Raw genomic sequence first — 19,878 nt, 5'->3', positions numbered from 1 at the left:
AAATGTTGCTTGCAACAAATAAAATGTGGAATAAAATGTGTTTAATTGTCCTGCTGACAGACACTGTTTTTTGCTTGTATGTATATCTATTCAGTGTAATAATCCGCACGCTCAATTAAAGCTTTTTCAAGAAGCACGTCAATTAGCGTCGAATTATTTGTTTTTACAGGTTTATGAAGTTTTTGCCGGGGCGCAAACAACTCTTGACTTTCTGTCTGATGCAAAGTGATTGATGCCCAATAAGATATTAAACCGGGCGATTTTTTGCTACTCCGGAGCCGAACTAATGACTCTCCAAGCCCCTGACCGGCTTAAACATTTATTTAAATGCTTTTCCAGCTCTTGGCCTCTCTTGACAGCGAATTGAAAGCAAAAAGCGCAAAACAGCAGCTCGCATGTAAATGCCGCAATGTAACACGCTTGTCGGCGTCAACGAGCAGACGAAGTTTACGCATAATTTTATTTACACACGGTCGCAGGCACACAAGCGTACACTCCTTCACAATGCGTGTAAATTATGTCAAAAGCGAGCGCATGTGTGTGTGTCGTCCTTTGTGCGGCCCGTTTTTTGCAGCACACTTTTCAGCGCATTGAGCGTTTCCCTTTTGGCAGTCGGCAAATAATTGAAAGCTCAGCTTGCATGCACAACTCACCTACGTTTATTACTCGACAGCTATTGAAAACTAGCAGAAACTAAGCTACCACATAAATAGAGCGGGGTCGGCAACGGGTGATCCGCGGAGCGAGCTCGGCCAGGTGTTCACGGCAAGAAGTAGTGCTGCAAGAGAGGATTTAAAATTGGGTCTCAATCTCAAATCTCGGATTTCGGCCGCACCTTGGGATCGGCCTTCTTCCAGCACTGGTGGAACCACCAGGCCTTGTGGCACAGCGTGTCGCCTTCCGGATGGACGCAGCCCTTGGACATCTCCACCAGCTTGTCGCGCAAGGAGAGCGGGACGGTGGCGAAGAGCTTCTCCAGGTGCACGTCCCCCTTGTCGTCCACCACTTCGATCTCGTGGAAGAAGCAGTTCATGTAGCACTTGAGCTTCTCGTCTTCGTGGATCTCCCCATCGCTGAACTCCTTGATGGCAGCTGAATGGAAAGTTTAAAAGAAAGGTACAAATGCCTATGGATAATCAAGCAATAACTTTGAAGTGATTCAATTCTTGCGACTTTTAAATACCCAGCACTTAGTGCAGGATGAAGGCCATGCAATTATGGGCTCACTTTCGGGGCAGGACCATTGCCATTCGCTACTCACCCTCGGAGACGCCCGTCTTCTCCACACACGCGTCGTGGAAGGGCTTGGCCATTTTGAGGATGCCCGGCGGTGGATACTGCAATTAAAAATTGTTGCTTAAGTGGGCGTGGCAGGGCGGAGGCGCAGCAGAGCGGCCGGGCACTTCATTAACCCACGTTCTCGTCACGCTGCGCCGCAGCCGGCGGCAGGATCAGCGCTCCGCTGAGCAGCGACAAGGCGATTAAAAGGACAGACGCACTGACACGCCGACCAAAGCCATTCAAAGCCATTTTAATGTGGCTCTTTCCGTTTCGCTCCTTTCCGCTGCTGCGTGGTCCTTCCTGGTCCGTCCGTGAAACAGCAAAAATTGTGCCCGGCTCGGCCTTGTTTGCGAGCTCTGAATAAAACAAAAACAAGCACTGTAAAAAAATAAACGAGAAACGAGAAACGTGGAACGTGAAACAAAAGCGGCGATGCAAAGGGAGGAGGGGTAGCGGCGGAAGGACAAGAATGAGAAACAGAGTAAGGATGAGGATGAGGATGCAGTTGCTGTTGACGACGATGTGCCACGCGTGACAGCTGGACAATGACAATGGGTGTGGCTTTATGTGGGTACACTGGGAGGAAAGCCCATTAAAATACCACAAATCTCCACAAATATTTTCATTTATAGGAGCGGCTTGAGAAATGGGAAGAACAATAACGTTTTCAAGGAAAATGCATATTTATAATTTGTTAACTCATTTTGAAGAGTATTCTACAAAATACAATTTGTTTCCTTTGATGTTTAGTTAGAGTGTAAGAGCGTGCTTTCCTAAGCCATGGAGTGCTTCCTTTTCTGAACCTGTATCCTTGTATCCTTGTACTTTTGTACTTTTTGTATTTTGTGTTTTCGGAAGCCAGGAAAACCTAAACCTAAAAATATCATTTGTTTCTCGCCAGCTCAGCGCACGCCAAATTAATTCCAACCGCTGATGGCCGAACAAAAAGCGACCGCCAAAACGGAAACGGAACTGTGCCCGAGACGTCAGCGAGTCGTCACAAGTCTACAATTGTCGTGTTCCGTCTGCCAAACACATGGCCACGTGGATGCCCCCGACCGCTCCTTGCAATCCCTCGTCCAGGTCGCCGGTGATATATTGCCTAGCTAAGGATTCCAGGATTCGGGGATTGCTTATGATGTATGAGGAGGCAACTGGCATTTTTCACAAGCCAAGTGAGATTCACTTTTAATATAAAAAGAACTCAACGGGTTTCTTAATAAAAGTTAAAGGCTCCAATGCAACATGTACTTTTTCATTAGGAATATGAAAATGTAATAGAGAACATAGAAAACTTTGTACAAAAATGCATATGCAGATGAATACAGCACTGATTAATTTTAAAATGAATATAAACGTATTTCACACAGATCGGAGGGAGCCGTAAAATCCGAATAAGGATGAAGCGAATATTGAAATATTTCCAGGTCAACCGTGTGATAAATATTCGATTTTCCAACGATTTTATTCAAGTTATTGTTTTTTTCAAAATAATACACAAAATTATACAAATTATTTTCGAGATTACACTGGTGGTTAGAAGCAATTATTGGAAGTAGTGGATTCCACATTCACAACACCGATCCTCCCACTTTTGCGCCGGATGCCGCGGTATCAAAATATAAAATTTCCCATTCGCTTGCTTCTTTTGAAATTGTACAACCGAAAAACACAAAACAAAGACTTCAACTTGTGCACAACTGTCACTTTTGTTTCATCAAATGTCAACGCAACAACCGAAACAAAGCCACAAAACGACATTCGCCCCTCGACTCGCACACACTCGCACACACTCGCACACACTCGCACGCACACACTCGCACAAAAATGGAGGACGAATGAAATTACAGCAACAGCACATATTTGTAGTATGAATGGAGGTTTGTGCGACTGCGAGTATCGCAGTTGTGTGCGGCAGGAACGATGGATGGTTTTTTAATTGCCATTTCAATTTTCGTGTTGCAACGCGTCGTTTGCCTATGCCTGGGCAACCTTCGACCTCCCATTGCCTTCGTCCTGGCCACCTGGCCACCCCTGGCAGGTCCTTTTCCGTTCAGGAAGTGGCAGCTGGTCCTTTGCCCTACCGTTCGCTTTTAGCAGAAGTAGTTATGGCCAGAACTCGATACTGCACACACCCGACACGCAAGAATTGTTTGACAACCGCAGTCACAATTGAATTTGCTTTATTGCCGTTTGCAGCGCTTGGCTTTATATTGATTTTGGCCAAGTTCACAAGACCACAGCTGACTGCCACACTCAGTTATCGGGCCAATTGACGCTTCATGCCGAGCCGAATGTCTCTGTAATGGCATCGCCCATATAAGTGCAGGTCGCCACTCGGGGCTACGCCCACTGGCGTGTCTCTAATCATTAGGCGGAAAATTCCAGAGTACACTCGGAATGCTAGAGGCCAGCAAGTTGCAGTTCAAATGGGTCGCAAGGAGGTCCTATCGCTTACAATTCTTCCAAATACAAAATGCATGTAAAATTTTTTTTAATTTTTATCAGTAATTATAAATGATGCAGTGCCTCTATCACAAACTTCTGCGAGTGTAAAATGCTTAGTGGGTCAGCCATTGCAGGCTAAATCAACTTCCGGGGCAGACGAAGCGAAAGAAATGCAAAACGGAAAGTTCCTGGCTGCAAAAGTAATCAAGGTAAAGCAATCCCCCAATGGCCAGTTGGGCTTTTGTTGTCAATCCGGGCTAGACGGACAGATTCGGTAAGTAGCTCTATATCGGAGTGTCCTTTCTGGGTGGAAATCCACTCGAACTTCTACGAATACGCCAGATTCTGCCTTGTCTAAACAACCAACAGGTAAATCAAGTTGCAGGGACGTTGGTGAAGTGCAGGGCGACTGAGCCAATTTACTGCTCAAGCTTACTTACAAATTTAGTTGGTCTTTAATCGATTGCATGGAAGGAGCTGAAATAACTCAATATATTGTGCTGCACAAAAATAATTCCTACGACAGCTGCATTATGGTCATATGCATTTATTTTGCAAGTCCTTATACCATTTATTATTCAACAAGCGATTACATGGGTCTTGGGTTACAAGCATTGAAAATATCCGTCTTAAAATGTCTTAAAAAGCACGTTTAGACTAAAAAGTAGTGCACGGGATCGGCCTTCTTCCAGCACTGGTGAAACCACCAGGCCTTGTGGCACAGAGTGTCGCCCTCGGGATGCGTGCATCCTTTGGAAGCCTCCATCAGAAGGTTCCTCAGCTTCTCTCCCGGAATGGCGTTGAAGAGCTTCTCCATGTGGACATCCCCATTGTCGTCGACCACTTCGAACTCGTGGAAGAGGCAGTTCATATAGCACTTTAGGGCCTCGTCCTCGTGTATTTGCCCATCGCTGAACTCCTTGATGGCCTCTGCAAATTAATTTGATTTTTAACAGTTTAGCCTTTTGAGCCCCGCGTCCTAGAAGTGAAAACTTACCGTCAGTAACGCCGGTTTTGGGAGCACAAATGTCATGGAAGTGCTTTGCCAGCTTGAGAGTCGCGGGGGGAGGCCACTGGAAAAAATTGCGAAAATTAGAAACCACAATAGAAAACTCACGTTCCAGCCGGGAAAACCTCTCCATCGCGTCTTGGTTCCTGGGCAGCTGCACAGCCAAGCGTAAATAGTATCAGTGGCAGGTATTTGGCCATTTTGAAACTACAATGAACGCCGGAGGGCTGGCAGGGCCCTTTTATGAGATTACCGGGGCTCCATTTCAATATTCAACGCCGTGATGACTGTCATTAGAAAACGCACACTAATTGCTGGCTGCCATTTGCAGTCGAATCGCATTGCGAATCCATTTGGCAGCACGCAAAGCAAATGAATAAATGACAGCCGAACAGAGCGGCAATTGATAGCCAGCTGCCAAATGGAGAACCAAAAACTAGAAACACACAAATTAAGCCATGATTGTATGTGTCCGGACCTGCAATTTTTGAGTGTCATCCCCAACACTCCCAACTGGTTTATTGCGATCCGAGCCCTGGACTCGAAGTACTTTATTTTTGTGGGCGTGGCAGCACGCACCCATTACGATTGCTCTGTGTGGGCGAAAACATGTCATAAAAGCCAAATATCGCTCTTCCAAAAAACGTATGTCAGATTCAATTCCAATTTGCGCTTCTTTTGACACGCCGACATCCACAAGTTCGCGTAGACAATGGGATATATTTGAAATACCGAACGTAACTCAATTGCCGCGAAGTCGAGCTTTGAAAGGTGGCATCAATCAAAGATGCGCCGGGAAATATATTACCATTTTTCAATCACATCTGGCTGAGGTTGTAAACTAAAAGTGAGTGGATATTGCTTTGGTAATAAATATATGCGGTTTATTTTAAGCAATTGGCAAGCCCACAATCTGCAGTCCCTGCTCTTTTTGATTTGCAAATAAATATTGCTTTGTACTAAAGGAACACTTGCATTTTTTTGACAAGCTAAAAGCTGCTTGTTAATTTCAGTCAAATATATTAATTGCTGATGCTAGGCTCTATTATGTGAATTTGTATGTACACATTTAGATACGGATACATCTTAAATTTGTGTCAAATATACCAATAGAAATTGGCAAGACAATAATAAAGGGCACAAAATCAAAACATTTTTAAGCCCGTTACTCGTAGAGTGCTAGATTACTTGAACATATGTATATGAAATACTCAGGAATGGCTAAGATATCGGGATATAGTATTTAGCATTAGTTAGTCGGCCAAAGGCTAATAATGTCAATCCTTTTGAATTACTTAGTTATCTGTTTAACGAACATTAAGACAAGATCAAGTGAAAGAGGTGAATGGCATTGGAAATGTGAAAGTACAAACCTAATTGGTAGATTTGTATGAGTTATATGAGTTCCTGCTGGCTGTTCACTAATGGCAATCATATTCCAGAGCCGAGCACTTCAATCATCCATGAAATCAAAGCAATTTCTATGCGCAGCTCTCAATCAGCAATGCAAGCGCATCCGCGGAACTCGTGACCCGATGCAACTGCAATTGCAGTGGCAACAGCAACAGCAACAGCAAGAGCAACTGCAACTGCAACAGCCGCAGCAGCGTCAACTGCAGCAGCAACATCTAAAGCAGCACCAGCTGCTGCGCCATGGGATGGAATGGGCAATATAATTATGAGGACGCAGCTCGCTTGCAGCGGCTGTCAGCCACATATTAATTTTATTATGACGCCATTAATGCTTGTCGATGCATAAAATTATAGATGCGCTCTTTAGATAGCGCTAATTAAATAATTAAATATGCTTTGGGTCATTGCCAGTCGGTCGATTTATGAGCGCCATCGATCAGGCGCGACAATTATGCAATTCCAGATGGCAGCAGCTGGATAAAATGTATTTAACATTTTCGCTTGTTTTATTCATTACTGCCCTTCCTTCCAAGTACCTTGCCTGGCTGGATCCCATTTGGAAAACGTTGTAATAGAGCACAAATCCTAAATAAGCCCCAGCTTTGTATCGCCTTCCTCGAAAAATAATGCAACAAAGTAGTTCGTCATCCGCTTTTTGGTAACTGCAGCAGCAATGGTTCACCTCGCTCTTAGGTTATGAAAGCTGAAAACATCTTTTGTACATCTCTTATCCAGATAGTAATGCACCGAAGGAGATGACGGGCAAAAAGTTTACTTTTTTGCGGAAAGGTCAAAGCTTAAATTGATATAATATATAAATATACTCATATTATTTGCATATGCAGCCGCAACCTCAAACTTAAATTGATATATAGTTTTGTTTAATTTAAAAGTCGTGTTTTCTCGCAGTGCCCAAGCATGGAGTTAAAAATTCCCCCCTTTGACCTTTCATTTGTCCTTTAAATATGCTTAGCTGGCATGGTGACGAATCACCTTACATCTAAAGCCCCCCGTTTTGGCCGGGAAAAGCACCTGCTGCTGCTCTCTTATTTTGCTTAGTGCATATCAACTGAGTTGCTCAGACACTTGGCAAACTAAATTCAAAAATAGGAAAATTGCGCAAGTGCACTGCGATTGCCTGAGCAGATGTCAAGCTCATATTTTAATCCAACGAAGCTGGCTTGTTACCCAATTCCGGAGCAGCAAAAATGCCAAAATGCCAAAATTAAGTTTGACAGAACCTGCGGACACACGTGACTGCGATGGGAACCCGTGAGCCAAAAGCTTAAGTAGCTGTAAGCCGGCTATCGATGCACGTGAGTGGCAGGGATGTCGGCGACTTAGTGGCTCAGTGGCCATCACGTGCCGAGCCAAATTGAAAGACTTATGACCGCTGAGCCCGCTTAGCCCGCTCAACCCGCTCAACCCGCTCAACCCGCCGCTGCCAAGCGGCTTTCATAACGGGAACCGCTAACATTAACCTCCGCCTTCGGCAATCAAATTCCGCTCTCCAAGGCGCGAAAAGGCATAACGCGATAAATGGCAGCCGGAGTAATCATACGCCGCGTTGGCCCCAGTCCAATGTGGCCAAGACCACAGTTAGGGAAATTCCACAAGGCTTCTACAAGGGCAAATGCAGTTTTTGAATGACTCGCACACTTGTTTTGCAGTTTTGATTAAACAATTTAGAGTGGATTGTTGCAAACAAATAACACAAGCATTTGTTGTAATACTATTATTGACATAATGGGAATAAAATGAGCATTCTTCAGTAGCCCGGTTTGGCTCAGTGCAGTGCATGGAAATGGCCACCGCCATGAAACAAACGGCGGACTGCGGCAACAAGTTAATTGCAATAACAGCAAAACACACAGCGCCATTAAAAATAATGCGAGCTAAAACATAGCCCTTCTGCCCCTCCGCACTCCACCGCCTTGAGCACCATCATTTGTCGCACACGAAACGCGTTAATTATGGCCATTGCAGTTTTCCCCACTTTTCCAACCCCACCGGGTCCCAGTTTCCCGCCCACAGCATTCATTAATTACTATGCAAGCTAAGCGCCCGGCAAAAGTTCGGGACAGGACCTATCGCATACTTTGACATGCAAGCGCAAAGTGTCAAATTAATTTTTAATCGCCGCCGCCCGAATGTTGCCAAATAATAGATTTAGATGGCTGGTGCGTTGTAATTAAAGTTTTCGGCATCTGGCGCCGCAGTTAAAGGAGGAGTGGCCAACTCCAGGGGTCACCCAGCTCGGGCTGGCATGTGTGGGCGTCCTTCCATTTTCATTATGCACTGTTTGACTTGGCTCAGTCGCCGCTGTCATCGGCAGCCTGGCCGGCAGCTCCGGGCCATAATAATGCACTTTAATGCGGCAACAGCCATCTATTGACATTTGACACTTGCAAATTAAACGCTCGAAGGCCCAGTTGTCCTGGCTCCGCAATTTATTGACACCTTATTTGGCAACGCACACACTCGCAAATGGCACAACTCGTTTGCGGTTTGCACTTGCAATTTACATGTGTAATTTTTTGGACCGTTCCGGGCTGGAAAAGTTGCCGCTCCTCGTCAGTGGTTGGGACCGCAGGACTAGGATCCCACTGACAGCTGGACGACAACTTCGTTAAGCGAACTGCAGTCCGATAGAAAATTACACTGCGGAAGCAAATGCAAATGGGAATTTCCCCTCGAAATCGAAAATGGCAACAGTAATTGGCTAGGCAATAAAATGAGATCTTATTATAGCCCGCATTATTTTATTTTTATTCAACTCAATCTACTGCTAATGACTGCAAAGCGGAACAATGGGACAATCAAAAAGTAATTTGTTGGCTTCATTTGCTTTGATGCCAGCCTTAAAATACAAACATCGTTTAAGGCAGCAAAACAAGCTACCAAATATTATTTATTATATATAGTGCATACTCAAAACAGTTTAAAGAGATGCCTTGAGTGTTTATGGGCAGTCAAGTTAAGCAGAAAATAATGAATTGCTTACCTGCTTTGGCATTTCTTTAAGTGCAGCGTTTGAGCAGTTAATGTGCGATACATAGACATGGCCCTTTTCCTGTTGGACATAATCGATTGGTGTTGGCGGGATTGTGGGAGCCCTGCTACGCATTTCATCAAAGGGCCATAAGGCTTTGGGCCACGAATGACATGGAAGGAGTAATGGAGGAGCACAGGGGCTGCATAACCAGCTCCAATGAATTATAATTAATGATTGCGGCTTGAGCGGCGGCTTAGCATTTGAAATTTATAGCGGGCTACTTGCAAACTGCTAGGGCCCAATAAATTTAAATTAGTACTAGGCAGGGCAGAGTACGCACAATAAATAACTGGACAAGGTCAGAGTCGGGCATTTGAATTTAGTGGCGAATTTAATATTTTTATTGCCACTCCCTATTGTCGAGATCATTATTAATGCCCCAGAAGGGGCGTCTGCAAAAATGCCACGCAGCTCAAAGGCGAACTCACAACTTGCATCATTAACATATTCACAGTCTATTAATTTGCCGAGAGCGTGTTGTAGTCGCCGTTGCAGCGCCACTGGCGTCTCAAGTCGTCATCAGCATAAACATAAACATCAACATCAACATCGCATCAACATCAGCCCATTCTCGTTGGCCAGTTGCCTCCCCGGGCACATAATTAGAAAGTTTTGCACTTAAATGCAAGTTGAGCATGCGGGCCACTCGAATGAAAGCATTAAGCCAAAGTGCAAGCCAAGCACACATTTGAAAACTGTGCTCTAATAGCCGGCTGGCAACGGCCAGGGGAAACGGAAATGGAAAAGCTACTGGCCCTGCAACTGCAACTGGGTCTACATGTGCAACGGGGTCGCTTTTCCGGCGGGGATTTCGTCCAGTTATTAGCGCAATACTAATTGAACCAAGAATCAGCGAATGCCGTTTGCAGATCTGAGGCACTTCGCTTGTCACGGCTTTTAATACCTCTGTTAACAGGAAAATCTTGTGGAAACTCACTGCATTTTTTACATTTTCTTCTGTAAAGGAATGCGATATTAATATAGGTTTCCACATTGCTGGGTGCTGAATAATATTATATTATATACAACACTTAAATTGGGATTCAAGATAGATACCTGAAAAAGGGGAAAAGAATAACATATTGATTTGAGATATCATGGAGTATCTGAAACGGAAATATTGGCCATAATTAAACAGTACCGATCGACAGTTCACTTGGCTTGTAAATTTGTTATGCAGCTTCCATCACCCAGGGGTAAATACAAATTCAGCAAACACGATACACAAATATAGTTCAAATTATAGAAAGGGAAAATTATTTTCAATAGTTAAACTAACTGGATCCTGGCGAAATAGTCCTGGCGGATAGTCTCATGCTGACCACTCGGTTCTCAAATTTACGTTATGCATTTGGGCATTAAATTGCTGATAAATACACAAAATTGTACGTCATTAAAAATTAATTAAGAGCAAAACATACAAACGCATTCATCCCACGTGCCCGGACCAAACAAAGTAAACTCAATTTATTTTTATTAAATAAAATGTCAAACGGCATGGAGAGTACAGCCCACCCAGCGCGCAGCCCCCGGAAATCGCAGTTTTCATATACCAAAATAAATATGCATAAAAATCCATTTAACACTTGACCACTCTCAAATTTGATACGCCAAGCTGAGCCCGAGCAAAAGTGTCCCTGCTCAGGATGGTCATTGATATTCATGAGCTCGGGGCGTTTGAACTTGACAGTGATTAAGATTTGGCTCGGCGGAGAAAGGCTTCTGGCACTCGCTTTGCAAATGTAAATTAGACCGCCGTTTTTTCGGGCCAGATATTTTAATTTAGTCTGTAAAAATGACACGGCCGCAAACAAAAAGCAAAAGGCGAACGGCGACGTCGACGGCGAAGGCAGGAGGACCAAATTGCCAGCTGGAGCAGCTCTCGCCTTTTGTTTTCCGTAAGCGTTACCATCTTGCCGGAGACCTTTTCCGTTTGCATACCCTTGCAAAGGGCAAGTAGAAAACCAGGAGTATTACAAGGATATATTAAAGGAGTTTTAACCAGAGCGTCCTATCAACACATGAATCAAGGTAACACTATCATTGAACCATGCGAATTAATATTATTTTAATTGACAAAAGGTAGAGATAATGTTTCTCCATTTAATTGGTGGGTGAATTTAATTTATATATTTCATTACCATTTTGTATTTAAACAATTATTATCAAGCAAAAGGTATTATTATGTGTAATTTTATCCCACAGCGTTTTATTTTTATATGCAATTTTTACTCTTCTAAGAATCTCACCTAATATGAACTCAAGTTCATAAGTGTGAATTGGCCTCATAACTTAATAATCGTAGCTGTCAATACATCCCCCATATCGACTAGCTCAAAATCCATTCACCTCATCCCGAATGGATCCCCAGCATGTCCTGGAATCTTTGGTAACAAGGGTATTCGGGGATTCATAGCCCGCAGCTGGCAGTTTTCCATGTTTTTTCGCATTTTGCGGTGTTGATTTCGCCAGTCAAAAGCATGGTTACATCAAAAGGGTTGGCCCACGCGCTCGAAGCGGCCGAGGCCGCGGCCGCGGCTATGGAAATGGAAATTTTTTCCCAGGTCCTGTGTCGACCTCCTGTCGAATTTCTATGCTAAAATGTCAGGCAAAAAGCCGAGTGAAACCAAATAAATGCAAACGATGTCAATTTAATGGCTGCTGTTGCTGTTGTGGCTGCTGCGCCCGCTTCTAAGCCTCGTAATGTGTAATGTCTTTTTGAAAATCATGGCCCGAACTCAGCCCGCCCAGAAAGTTTTTTATCGGGCTCTTGCAGCTAGCTGCTGGCTGTTGGCTGCTGGCTGCTGGCTCCGAAAATGAAAAATGAAAAATAAAAAATAGCTGAAAAAACAAGTCAAGCTAAAAATAGTAGGAAAGTTGCTGCTGCAGCGGACAGGGCAAAGTAAACTTTAATTATAGCTGGCCAGAAATTTTCTAATGAATGCCTCCTGCCTGAAAATGCAGCTCGCCCCGTTGCGTTTTCTATTTGCCCACTTCCACTACTCGTACTACTTACTCGTATATTTGTTTATTTCCAGGCAGAGTCCGCTCCTGAGTCCGCTCGCCTTATTAAAACTTTCTGTCAACTTCTTTTCTTTCTCGGCTTTAAGCCCTCCGCTCATCTGTTGCCATGGCTATGTGGCTCGGATGCGACCGATTGGGATGGGGATGGGGAATTCAGTCCATAGATGGGATCTGTGTGCCCAAATTTATTCGGCTTTGCATGACAACGGAAGAAGTCAGAATTTAATTAGATCTAAATGCTGGGCGGACTTTCTAATGTGAGGCTATAAGTGTGCTGCCTCGGTTTTTCTATTTTCATGCAATTTGTCGTAAGAAGTTTATATTTTTTCGGCGTTGCCAGGCCAGAAATTGTTTAATTAAAACTTTCGAGCAGCCAGCTGAGAAAGCGCCAAATAAGAAATGCTTGAAGGACGTTGGCCTTGTTTCCTATTTTCCCGCCTCCGCGGAGGTTTCACTTTCGCCGCCCCCTTTCGCCTGGCCGCCTTAAACATTTCCATGCAAGAAGCGAGCATTTCGCTTTCATTAATTAAACGCTAGGCAACTCAGCCATCGGTTGACTAATATTATTATTAAATGCCTTTTCATTGGGCTTTTGTCCGCATTTGGCCTTTTGTGCCCTCGTCGATGAGGGGCGGCATGAAGGCGGGGGCAGCCATTCAAGTTGAAAGTTGCCCAATTGTAATTAAATAAATACGCAGTGCTGAATGCCCGAATATGGCTTTCAGTGTGCATCATAATTATGCCTACTTAAGGTCACATCAAAGTCAGCGCGCTAAGATGTTGCGCATAACAATGTGCCTCGCCTACCAAAGTGAGTTTAATTAACAAATTATCAATTAATAATGCCTTGGCAGCCGTTGCGCAAGTAGCGCAAGTGAAGTGAGTTATTCCATTGGGGTCAGAAAGTTGAGCTCTGGAGTGTGAGAAGGCGATATCAACACCGATATTGGCAATAAGACATAATTCAATGCAGCACAGAGTTCAGAAATTCAGTCGAAAAGTGTGCTACATAAGTTGGGCGCACTAGGAATTTTCGAGCCTTGAAGAAATGATTTAAACTTAAAGTAGTTTAGTCTGTCACCAGTGGTGGTTTTTCCAGCTCCCTTGCCACGAAGGAAAGTGGAACGAACAGAGCTTAGATATAAATAAAAGAAACAACTCTTCAGACCAATCAATCGACTGCCAAAAGAGAAATGGGCTGATTCTTTGATTGGATTTGCCAGAAGCAGAGCACATCAGCACTCTTCACTCCTCACTCTTTTGGCAGTTGCAGACAAAAGCCTTGAAAAATATTTGCCTAAATTTGTTGGCAGTCCACCCCGCACGGTTGTAGCGAAAATTCAGTTGGCAATTAAAACGCAAAGCGAGCGCCACTTGAAGTCCCTGTAAAACCAATCAAAAAATACCATATCAGTGCGGACCTGGGAGGAGCAACTGTGGTTCGCTTCTGGATTCGAGGCCCGAGTTGGGTGGCATGTCCTGGTGGCAGGCACTGATAATGGCCAAAGTTCAGGGACCTCCCTCTGTCCACCCAAACGCAATAAGAGCCAGTGCTGTGAGCGATACATCTGAGTAAACCAAAGCACCTGGCCGCAGTAGAAACTTTTGCCAAGGGTTGACACCCATTTGAGCTGCGCTTTAGAATATTCCGCACATGGAACGGATAGACACGATAGCGGATAGATACGATCCGGGTGGCACACGGAGGAAAACCTCGCCCATTCAGCTCCAAGAATGCTGTCTCAGAGCTCCGAGCCGAGATCAATATGCCTTAAGAGTCAGCGGGGGACTGAGTTCACTGGGAAAAACACAAAAGGGAGATGCCCAGTTCTAAATAAATAAATATTTTTTACAAAGAACGAACATGTTGTATTTGTAAACTATTATTGAACGTATGGTTTGGAAACCCTTTATTTACTGCTTACATTCGTTCTTGTCCGCTATTGAAATAGTCAGTCGAATAATCAAGTTTAAATTCAGTAAATAATAAAAACAAGGTAGAAAGAAAAGTTAGTTTATCAAATAAACTTGCAATTTAAACTTGTAAGTTTGTAAAAAATGGCAAAATGGTTAAATTTAAACGTGGAATTCAGTTATAAGCACGACTCCTGGTCAGCCGTCTTTTCTTTCAGTGCTCAAGTGACCGCCACAGTGAGGTGCACACAAACAAATTAGCAAAAGGAGCAACCCAAAAAAAAAACAAGCACAAATAGACCTCTATGGGCAAAAAGTCCGAGCGTCTCCGGTGTTTTTGTCTTTTTTTGTGTTTCTGGGCGGGAGGGAGGCAGCTGGAGGCCGCTGCAAATGTGCCAAAGTTAATTAAGATCGAAATCAATATTGGCCCTTTAGCTAAAAGCATCAAACAATCCCGACATGGCTCGCCTGGCCTTCCATTCCATTCCTTTCCATGCCATTCCATGCCATTCCTAACATTTCTAATGCGCCCCGTGGGCGTCACCAGCCACGCAGCAGCAAAATCAACAAAATGTGTCAAAGTGTGGCAAAACAGGAGCAAAGTTCCGAATTCCCTCGAAGCGGACCGGACTGGCAAAATAATTTAAGATATTTTGTGTTTGCTAATCCGAATTGTCCGTAAGTTGGGCATGGTTAACACATTGCCGCATCTTTGATTTGGTGTCTGGCCCCCGAAACTAAAGTATGTAATTTAATTTGCCTAAACTTGGATACTTTCATGTTGGCCGGCCAAATGGAATGTCTCTTTTATGCCCGATCCCATTGCCAATCCCATTCTCATTCCGATTCCGATTCCCCTCCTTCTGGACCCATTGTAATTAAATGACGAGCTCTTCGTGCTGAAAGTGCGAAACTAGCACCGAAATTCCCAGCAGAACTATGTCAGTAAATGGAACAGAATGCTCCGAAACGAAATCTGTGTCGCTGCGAAAGTTTCCTTTTGTGAGTGCCGCATAAAGAAATAGTTCAAAAGATTCATTACAAGTGGAATCAAACTTGTATTAACTGGTGGCCTTCCTTGCGCCCTAAAAAACGATGCAAATGGATGAAACTTGCGGGAAGCAATCTGTTCTGGTTCATACTAAGTGCTATTTATGGACCCTCAATCGTGGTGAAGGTTCGACTTATAACAAAGTTATGCTAGAAATGGGCACAAGAGAACAGATTTTCAAAGACCTACTCATTAAATATTTAATCAACATATCACTGCAGTCACGTCAAATTACAAGCCAACTTACACCAATTACTAACGTTTTAAAACTCCATTAAAGCGAAAGAGTTCTCCATCAAGTCGGGCGCTTATCGTGACCATTATATCCAACACAAAATCCACTCGCATAACCATAAATTAATGCCATAACATGTGTAAAATCTGTAAAATCTGTAAAATCTACTTACTAAATGCACATAAATCGGCGATTTGCTGCGGCTGCGAAGCGCAGGAAAGAAGCGCAAATTAACATAATCCCGGTGATAATTGAAAAACACATTTGCGGCGATGTAACATTTTTTGAACAACAATATCCCATCCGACCATTGAGTGCCAACGAATGGCTGGCTGGTCTGGTTCTGTTATTGCAATTTAATCGCCACCGGCTTGCCGAGCATTAAGTTTTGGCTAACGCGGCGATAAGCGCCGGCCAACAAACTTGCTTTGTGCTTCCGAGCAGATAAGCCACTGCCAGCATTATTCCGCATTATTCATTCACAATGCGGCAGCAGGTGCGATTTAGCGGCGGTGAACACATATCTATATCAATGCACTTGCGAGGCTAAATTAATTGGCAGGCATAATTGCGGCACAGAGTTGCGCCGCGACTTTAAGCGTCCGACAGTCAATATGGATGAGCCAGGTGGCCAACTGGCCAGGTGGACAGGAGCCAGGGGCATAAAGTGCCCGACGGACAGGGTCGATGGCAGGCGCCTTTAGCTTTTGGCTTCGCGCTGACGACCGAAATAAAATTAAAAGTTTGTGTGTGCACTTGGCCAGCTAAATGCATAAACCTGATATTTTATGGGGGTCACAGTCGGTCCTGCATCGCCCAGACTTCCAGCTCCAACCCGATCCGATTCCCAGCCCCCATATTTCGCTGTTGTATTTGGCTCCCGTGACAATTGCAACCGGAAACGCGCATAAATGCTGGCAACTAACTCGATTTTTTCGCCCACTCCAAGCACCGCGTCTGTAGTTGCTACATTGTTTGAGGGCTAGGAAAATGCTCTTGGAAACTCCAAAATTTCACTATTGCTCCAAACTCGTCAGCAGTGCTGCGAAATACATTTCGCCCTTTAAGTTTATCAAAATATTACACGTCAGTTGCATTGTAAGAGGCATATTTCCTAGCTGACTAATGGGTATCTGATAGTGGTGCAAAGCGACCATAGCGTTCTGCCTCGATTAATTGTTTTTACTTATTGGTTACTTACTTCCTATTTGTGATGACTAAGCTAAGACGATTTTAGCCATCGGATGTTGAATTTGACTTACATGTAATCAAACTAATGCATACCATTATCTTCTTTCCATATTTAACCCATAACGATCTATCGATTTGATCTGGCAACCACATACATACTGTATGCACTTGTTAATGCCTTTATTCAGGTATATATTTTAAAGTGTGTTTGGGAGTCACTTGAAGAGGTAAATTCCTTCCTAGTTTTTGGCGAATCACGACACGCATTGCAGAGCACATACTTAACGCCTCCGGGGAGTCAGGAGTCCGGTTTCCTGTGTCCAGTGCGTGCTCCGGAAACAGCACAGAAAAAAATACATACAATGTTGCTTGGAGCAGAGGGTTACTTTAAAATCTAGCATAAAGTGAATAGTTAATGTAATAGTAATGTAAGGACTGCAGAAAGATATTTTCAATGACATTTTGAACAAGCTTTGAAGGACGCACTTAACTTCAGCCGATAGCTCTCCTTCTAAGCCGTTTTTTCTCTATCTGTACTGTGTTTTGCTTTACACGTTTCGGCGGCAGGTTGTTGAATAAACGGCCGAGTACAAATACCGAGTTCAGGCACACTAATGTATAATGTATTTTCGGCGTAATTAGGTCCCAAAAACGTTACTCACACGGCGGCGAGGCCATAAAAGGGTAATTCAAGTGGGCCGCGCTGCACAGTTCATTAAAACGGCTGAATGGGGCATAATTTTCAAATTAAAATTCAAAAGTTTGCCAGCCAAATAATGAAGCCGCTCGACAATCTGTTGCCAATAGTCAAAAAGTCATAAATTTCAAATGCAGCACCAGCAGTCGGGGCCAGAACGTATGGCCCAGACCGGTGGAAAGTGTCGAAGGAGGCAAGGAAATTTGTCGTTTGTCGACTCGGAAAATTACTCCTGAATTCATCCATGCATTGTTGTCCGTGGCGCAGGCGGGCAGGGGGTGTGGAAATTCGGGGCGGTGTGCTGCCAATAATAATAATAATCATAACGGCAAAGGCAAAGGCATCGACATCGGCATCGGCATCGGCATTTTCATCGGCAACTTCACGCCGAAAGTGCCAAAAACATTTCAATGATGCTGCGACTGTGACTGGGACCGTGCCTCCGGCTTTTCATGGCTCCTTCTGCTGTGCAATATTTTTCGAATTTTCATTTGCCATTGCGCCTCCGAAACACAGCACAGATGTTGTTCTCCGGCACAGGATCGAAGAAAATATAGCCCCTTCTCTCCCCCGAGCACCCATAACCATACCATACCAATGCCCATACCAATACCTATACCCTGCCCGCACCCCACAGCAATCGCAATTCAAACAGACCCCATCCAATTGAAAAGCGATTTTTCTTTTTCCCCGTAAATTATGTGCCAGAAATTGGACGTTGGGGCTCCTTGTGAATCGAGGGCCCAGGTCTCCATAATTATGTGGGCTCTGGTCACCGGGATAATTTGTTTGTTATGTAAGTTGGCTTAGGTAAGCGGCGGCGCATTGTTGGCCATCCGTCAACAGCTGCAGGGAATTAATTGGTTACACTCCAGCCGCCCGATGGGCGTAATCCGAAATCCGAGCTGCCCTCCTCACCTGGCGGAGGATCTTTTGAAATTGGATAACAGCTGCGGTAACTCATTTTCGGCCTGGTTTTCCAAACCTTCATAACGAGCTTAGGCCTAGGAGTATGAGTAAGAAAGCGAGTACTCCTATTGCCAACTGGAGTCCAGAAAGGATCGCAGAAAATATAATGATTGTATATGGTTCGCCACGGAAAAAACTGAGGTGCTTCGAGATTTCACCTATGTTTACTTTGTATACTTCAAATTCTCGGAGGGTTGGTCATTTTTATTATGGAATTCAATAAAATATAAAATGTTTGTATTTCTCAAAATGACATTCTTAAATGTTGTCTTTATTAAATATTTAATGATAGCACGTACCAATTATTTTCCTAATTTTAAATAAAACTTACTTGCGGTCAAAAAGACAAATTGGAAGAAGTTCATTTTAAAGATTTGTAGTTTGAAACATGTCCTTATAACAGCTATATATTCTATTAACAAACAAATACTATTAAAAATGAGTAGCGCCAAAAAACCTCTCCCCTTTTTACTTCCCTTTACTCCCCTTTAAATAAAGTATCTCTATTAGAAACACTTAAATGATAAAATCTTCATCGCAGAATAATCGACAGTCTTATGCATAAATTTACCTACCCAGCTCAACCAACTAAAGCAGTAGCCATAAGATAGTAGTTCATAAGATTAGCGCACTCAATGCATCAAAATCAGTCCGAAAACAGTCGAAATCAGTAGTTCTAGCTGTTGATTACTGCATGACCCGGCGAATCCGACCAAGTTTATCTACTGCCATGGGTTTTTCCTGAAGAAGAAAAGCGGGAAGAGGCAACTACGATCAGCTCAGTCATCAATTAGTGGCCCTGATGCTTGTTTTTCTTCTTGTTTCCGCTTCCTTCAAGGTCCTTTCTTCGGTTTCCCACTCCGCAGGAGCGCATTCTATTGTCGTATTTATTTTCAATTATAACGCATGCCACTTTGTAATGGTGCTTTATTATTATTTGCACTGAATATTTTCCTATATTTGAAGAGGGCATTTCTTTCCGCTGTTGCGTTTCCCCCTCCCCTACGAGATTCCAAACATTTTTCATATTTTCCGCATTACTTGCATTTATATACAAAGCGTCAGACTGGCGCACACACTTACACACACAATGTTATCTCTCCGCTTCCGGCTGAAAGAATTTCTTAGCGCACTTAGTTCCTCCGCTCCTCCGTCGGTCCACCGAAGGCGAACAGCATCTCCTCCTGCGCACAGCAGCGTGACCACCAAGTTGTCTTGGAAAATGGTCAAAAAATAAATGGATGATTGAATGAAAGCCCCGCCAGCTGGCAAGAGGAAAACTCTATACGTACGGCTATGAACAAAAAGTGGCCGGCAAAAGTCCGAGTCATCGGAGTCTTTAAAGCCAATGGCGGCCGCCAATTTCCGGCCCTGCGTTTTCGTGTCCGCCATCCTCTTCGCCCCACACTCCTCCTTTTTTGGCAGTTCGATGCAGCGTCTTGCATTCATTGGCCATAAGCAAGCAATTTGGCTGTGCCCTGCTTAAAGTTCACTCCGAGTCGGTTGTGGGTTGGCCCCATTTGGTCCATCCAGTTGGCGCTGCTTTATTAAATTCGGAGCCAGTTCGAGGGTCTGGTCCAGGTCCAGACGC

General features: G+C 44.0%; 2 protein-coding genes across 2 annotated transcripts; both read right to left on the bottom strand.

Annotated features, from left to right (window-relative positions):
• Positions 1 to 636: 636 nt before the first annotated feature.
• Positions 637 to 3,488, bottom strand: LOC6552700 (general odorant-binding protein 83a). Its single transcript, XM_026984074.1, has 5 exons — positions 3,366 to 3,488; positions 1,417 to 1,637; positions 1,262 to 1,337; positions 836 to 1,092; positions 637 to 778 (listed from the first exon to the last, which is right to left on the bottom strand). Exons 2-5 carry the CDS (start codon positions 1,528 to 1,530, stop codon positions 761 to 763), a joined length of 465 nt encoding a protein of 154 aa, XP_026839875.1. The 5' UTR covers positions 1,531 to 1,637; positions 3,366 to 3,488; the 3' UTR covers positions 637 to 760.
• Positions 3,489 to 4,275: 787 nt separating this feature from the next.
• LOC6552701 (pheromone-binding protein-related protein 6) lies at positions 4,276 to 4,965 on the bottom strand. Its single transcript, XM_001978984.3, has 3 exons — positions 4,864 to 4,965; positions 4,727 to 4,802; positions 4,276 to 4,659 (listed from the first exon to the last, which is right to left on the bottom strand). The coding sequence occupies exons 1-3, from the start codon at positions 4,936 to 4,938 to the stop codon at positions 4,382 to 4,384; spliced, it is 429 nt and encodes a 142-aa protein (XP_001979020.1). The 5' UTR covers positions 4,939 to 4,965; the 3' UTR covers positions 4,276 to 4,381.
• Between the last annotated feature and the right edge of the window lie 14,913 nt (positions 4,966 to 19,878).

The sequence above is a fragment of the Drosophila erecta genome, unplaced genomic scaffold (genome assembly GCF_003286155.1).
Source record: "Drosophila erecta strain 14021-0224.00,06,07 unplaced genomic scaffold, DereRS2 tig00000000-arrow-pilon, whole genome shotgun sequence".
Classification (NCBI taxonomy): domain Eukaryota; kingdom Metazoa; phylum Arthropoda; class Insecta; order Diptera; family Drosophilidae; genus Drosophila; species Drosophila erecta.
This window is presented reverse-complemented; position numbering and strand designations above follow the sequence as displayed.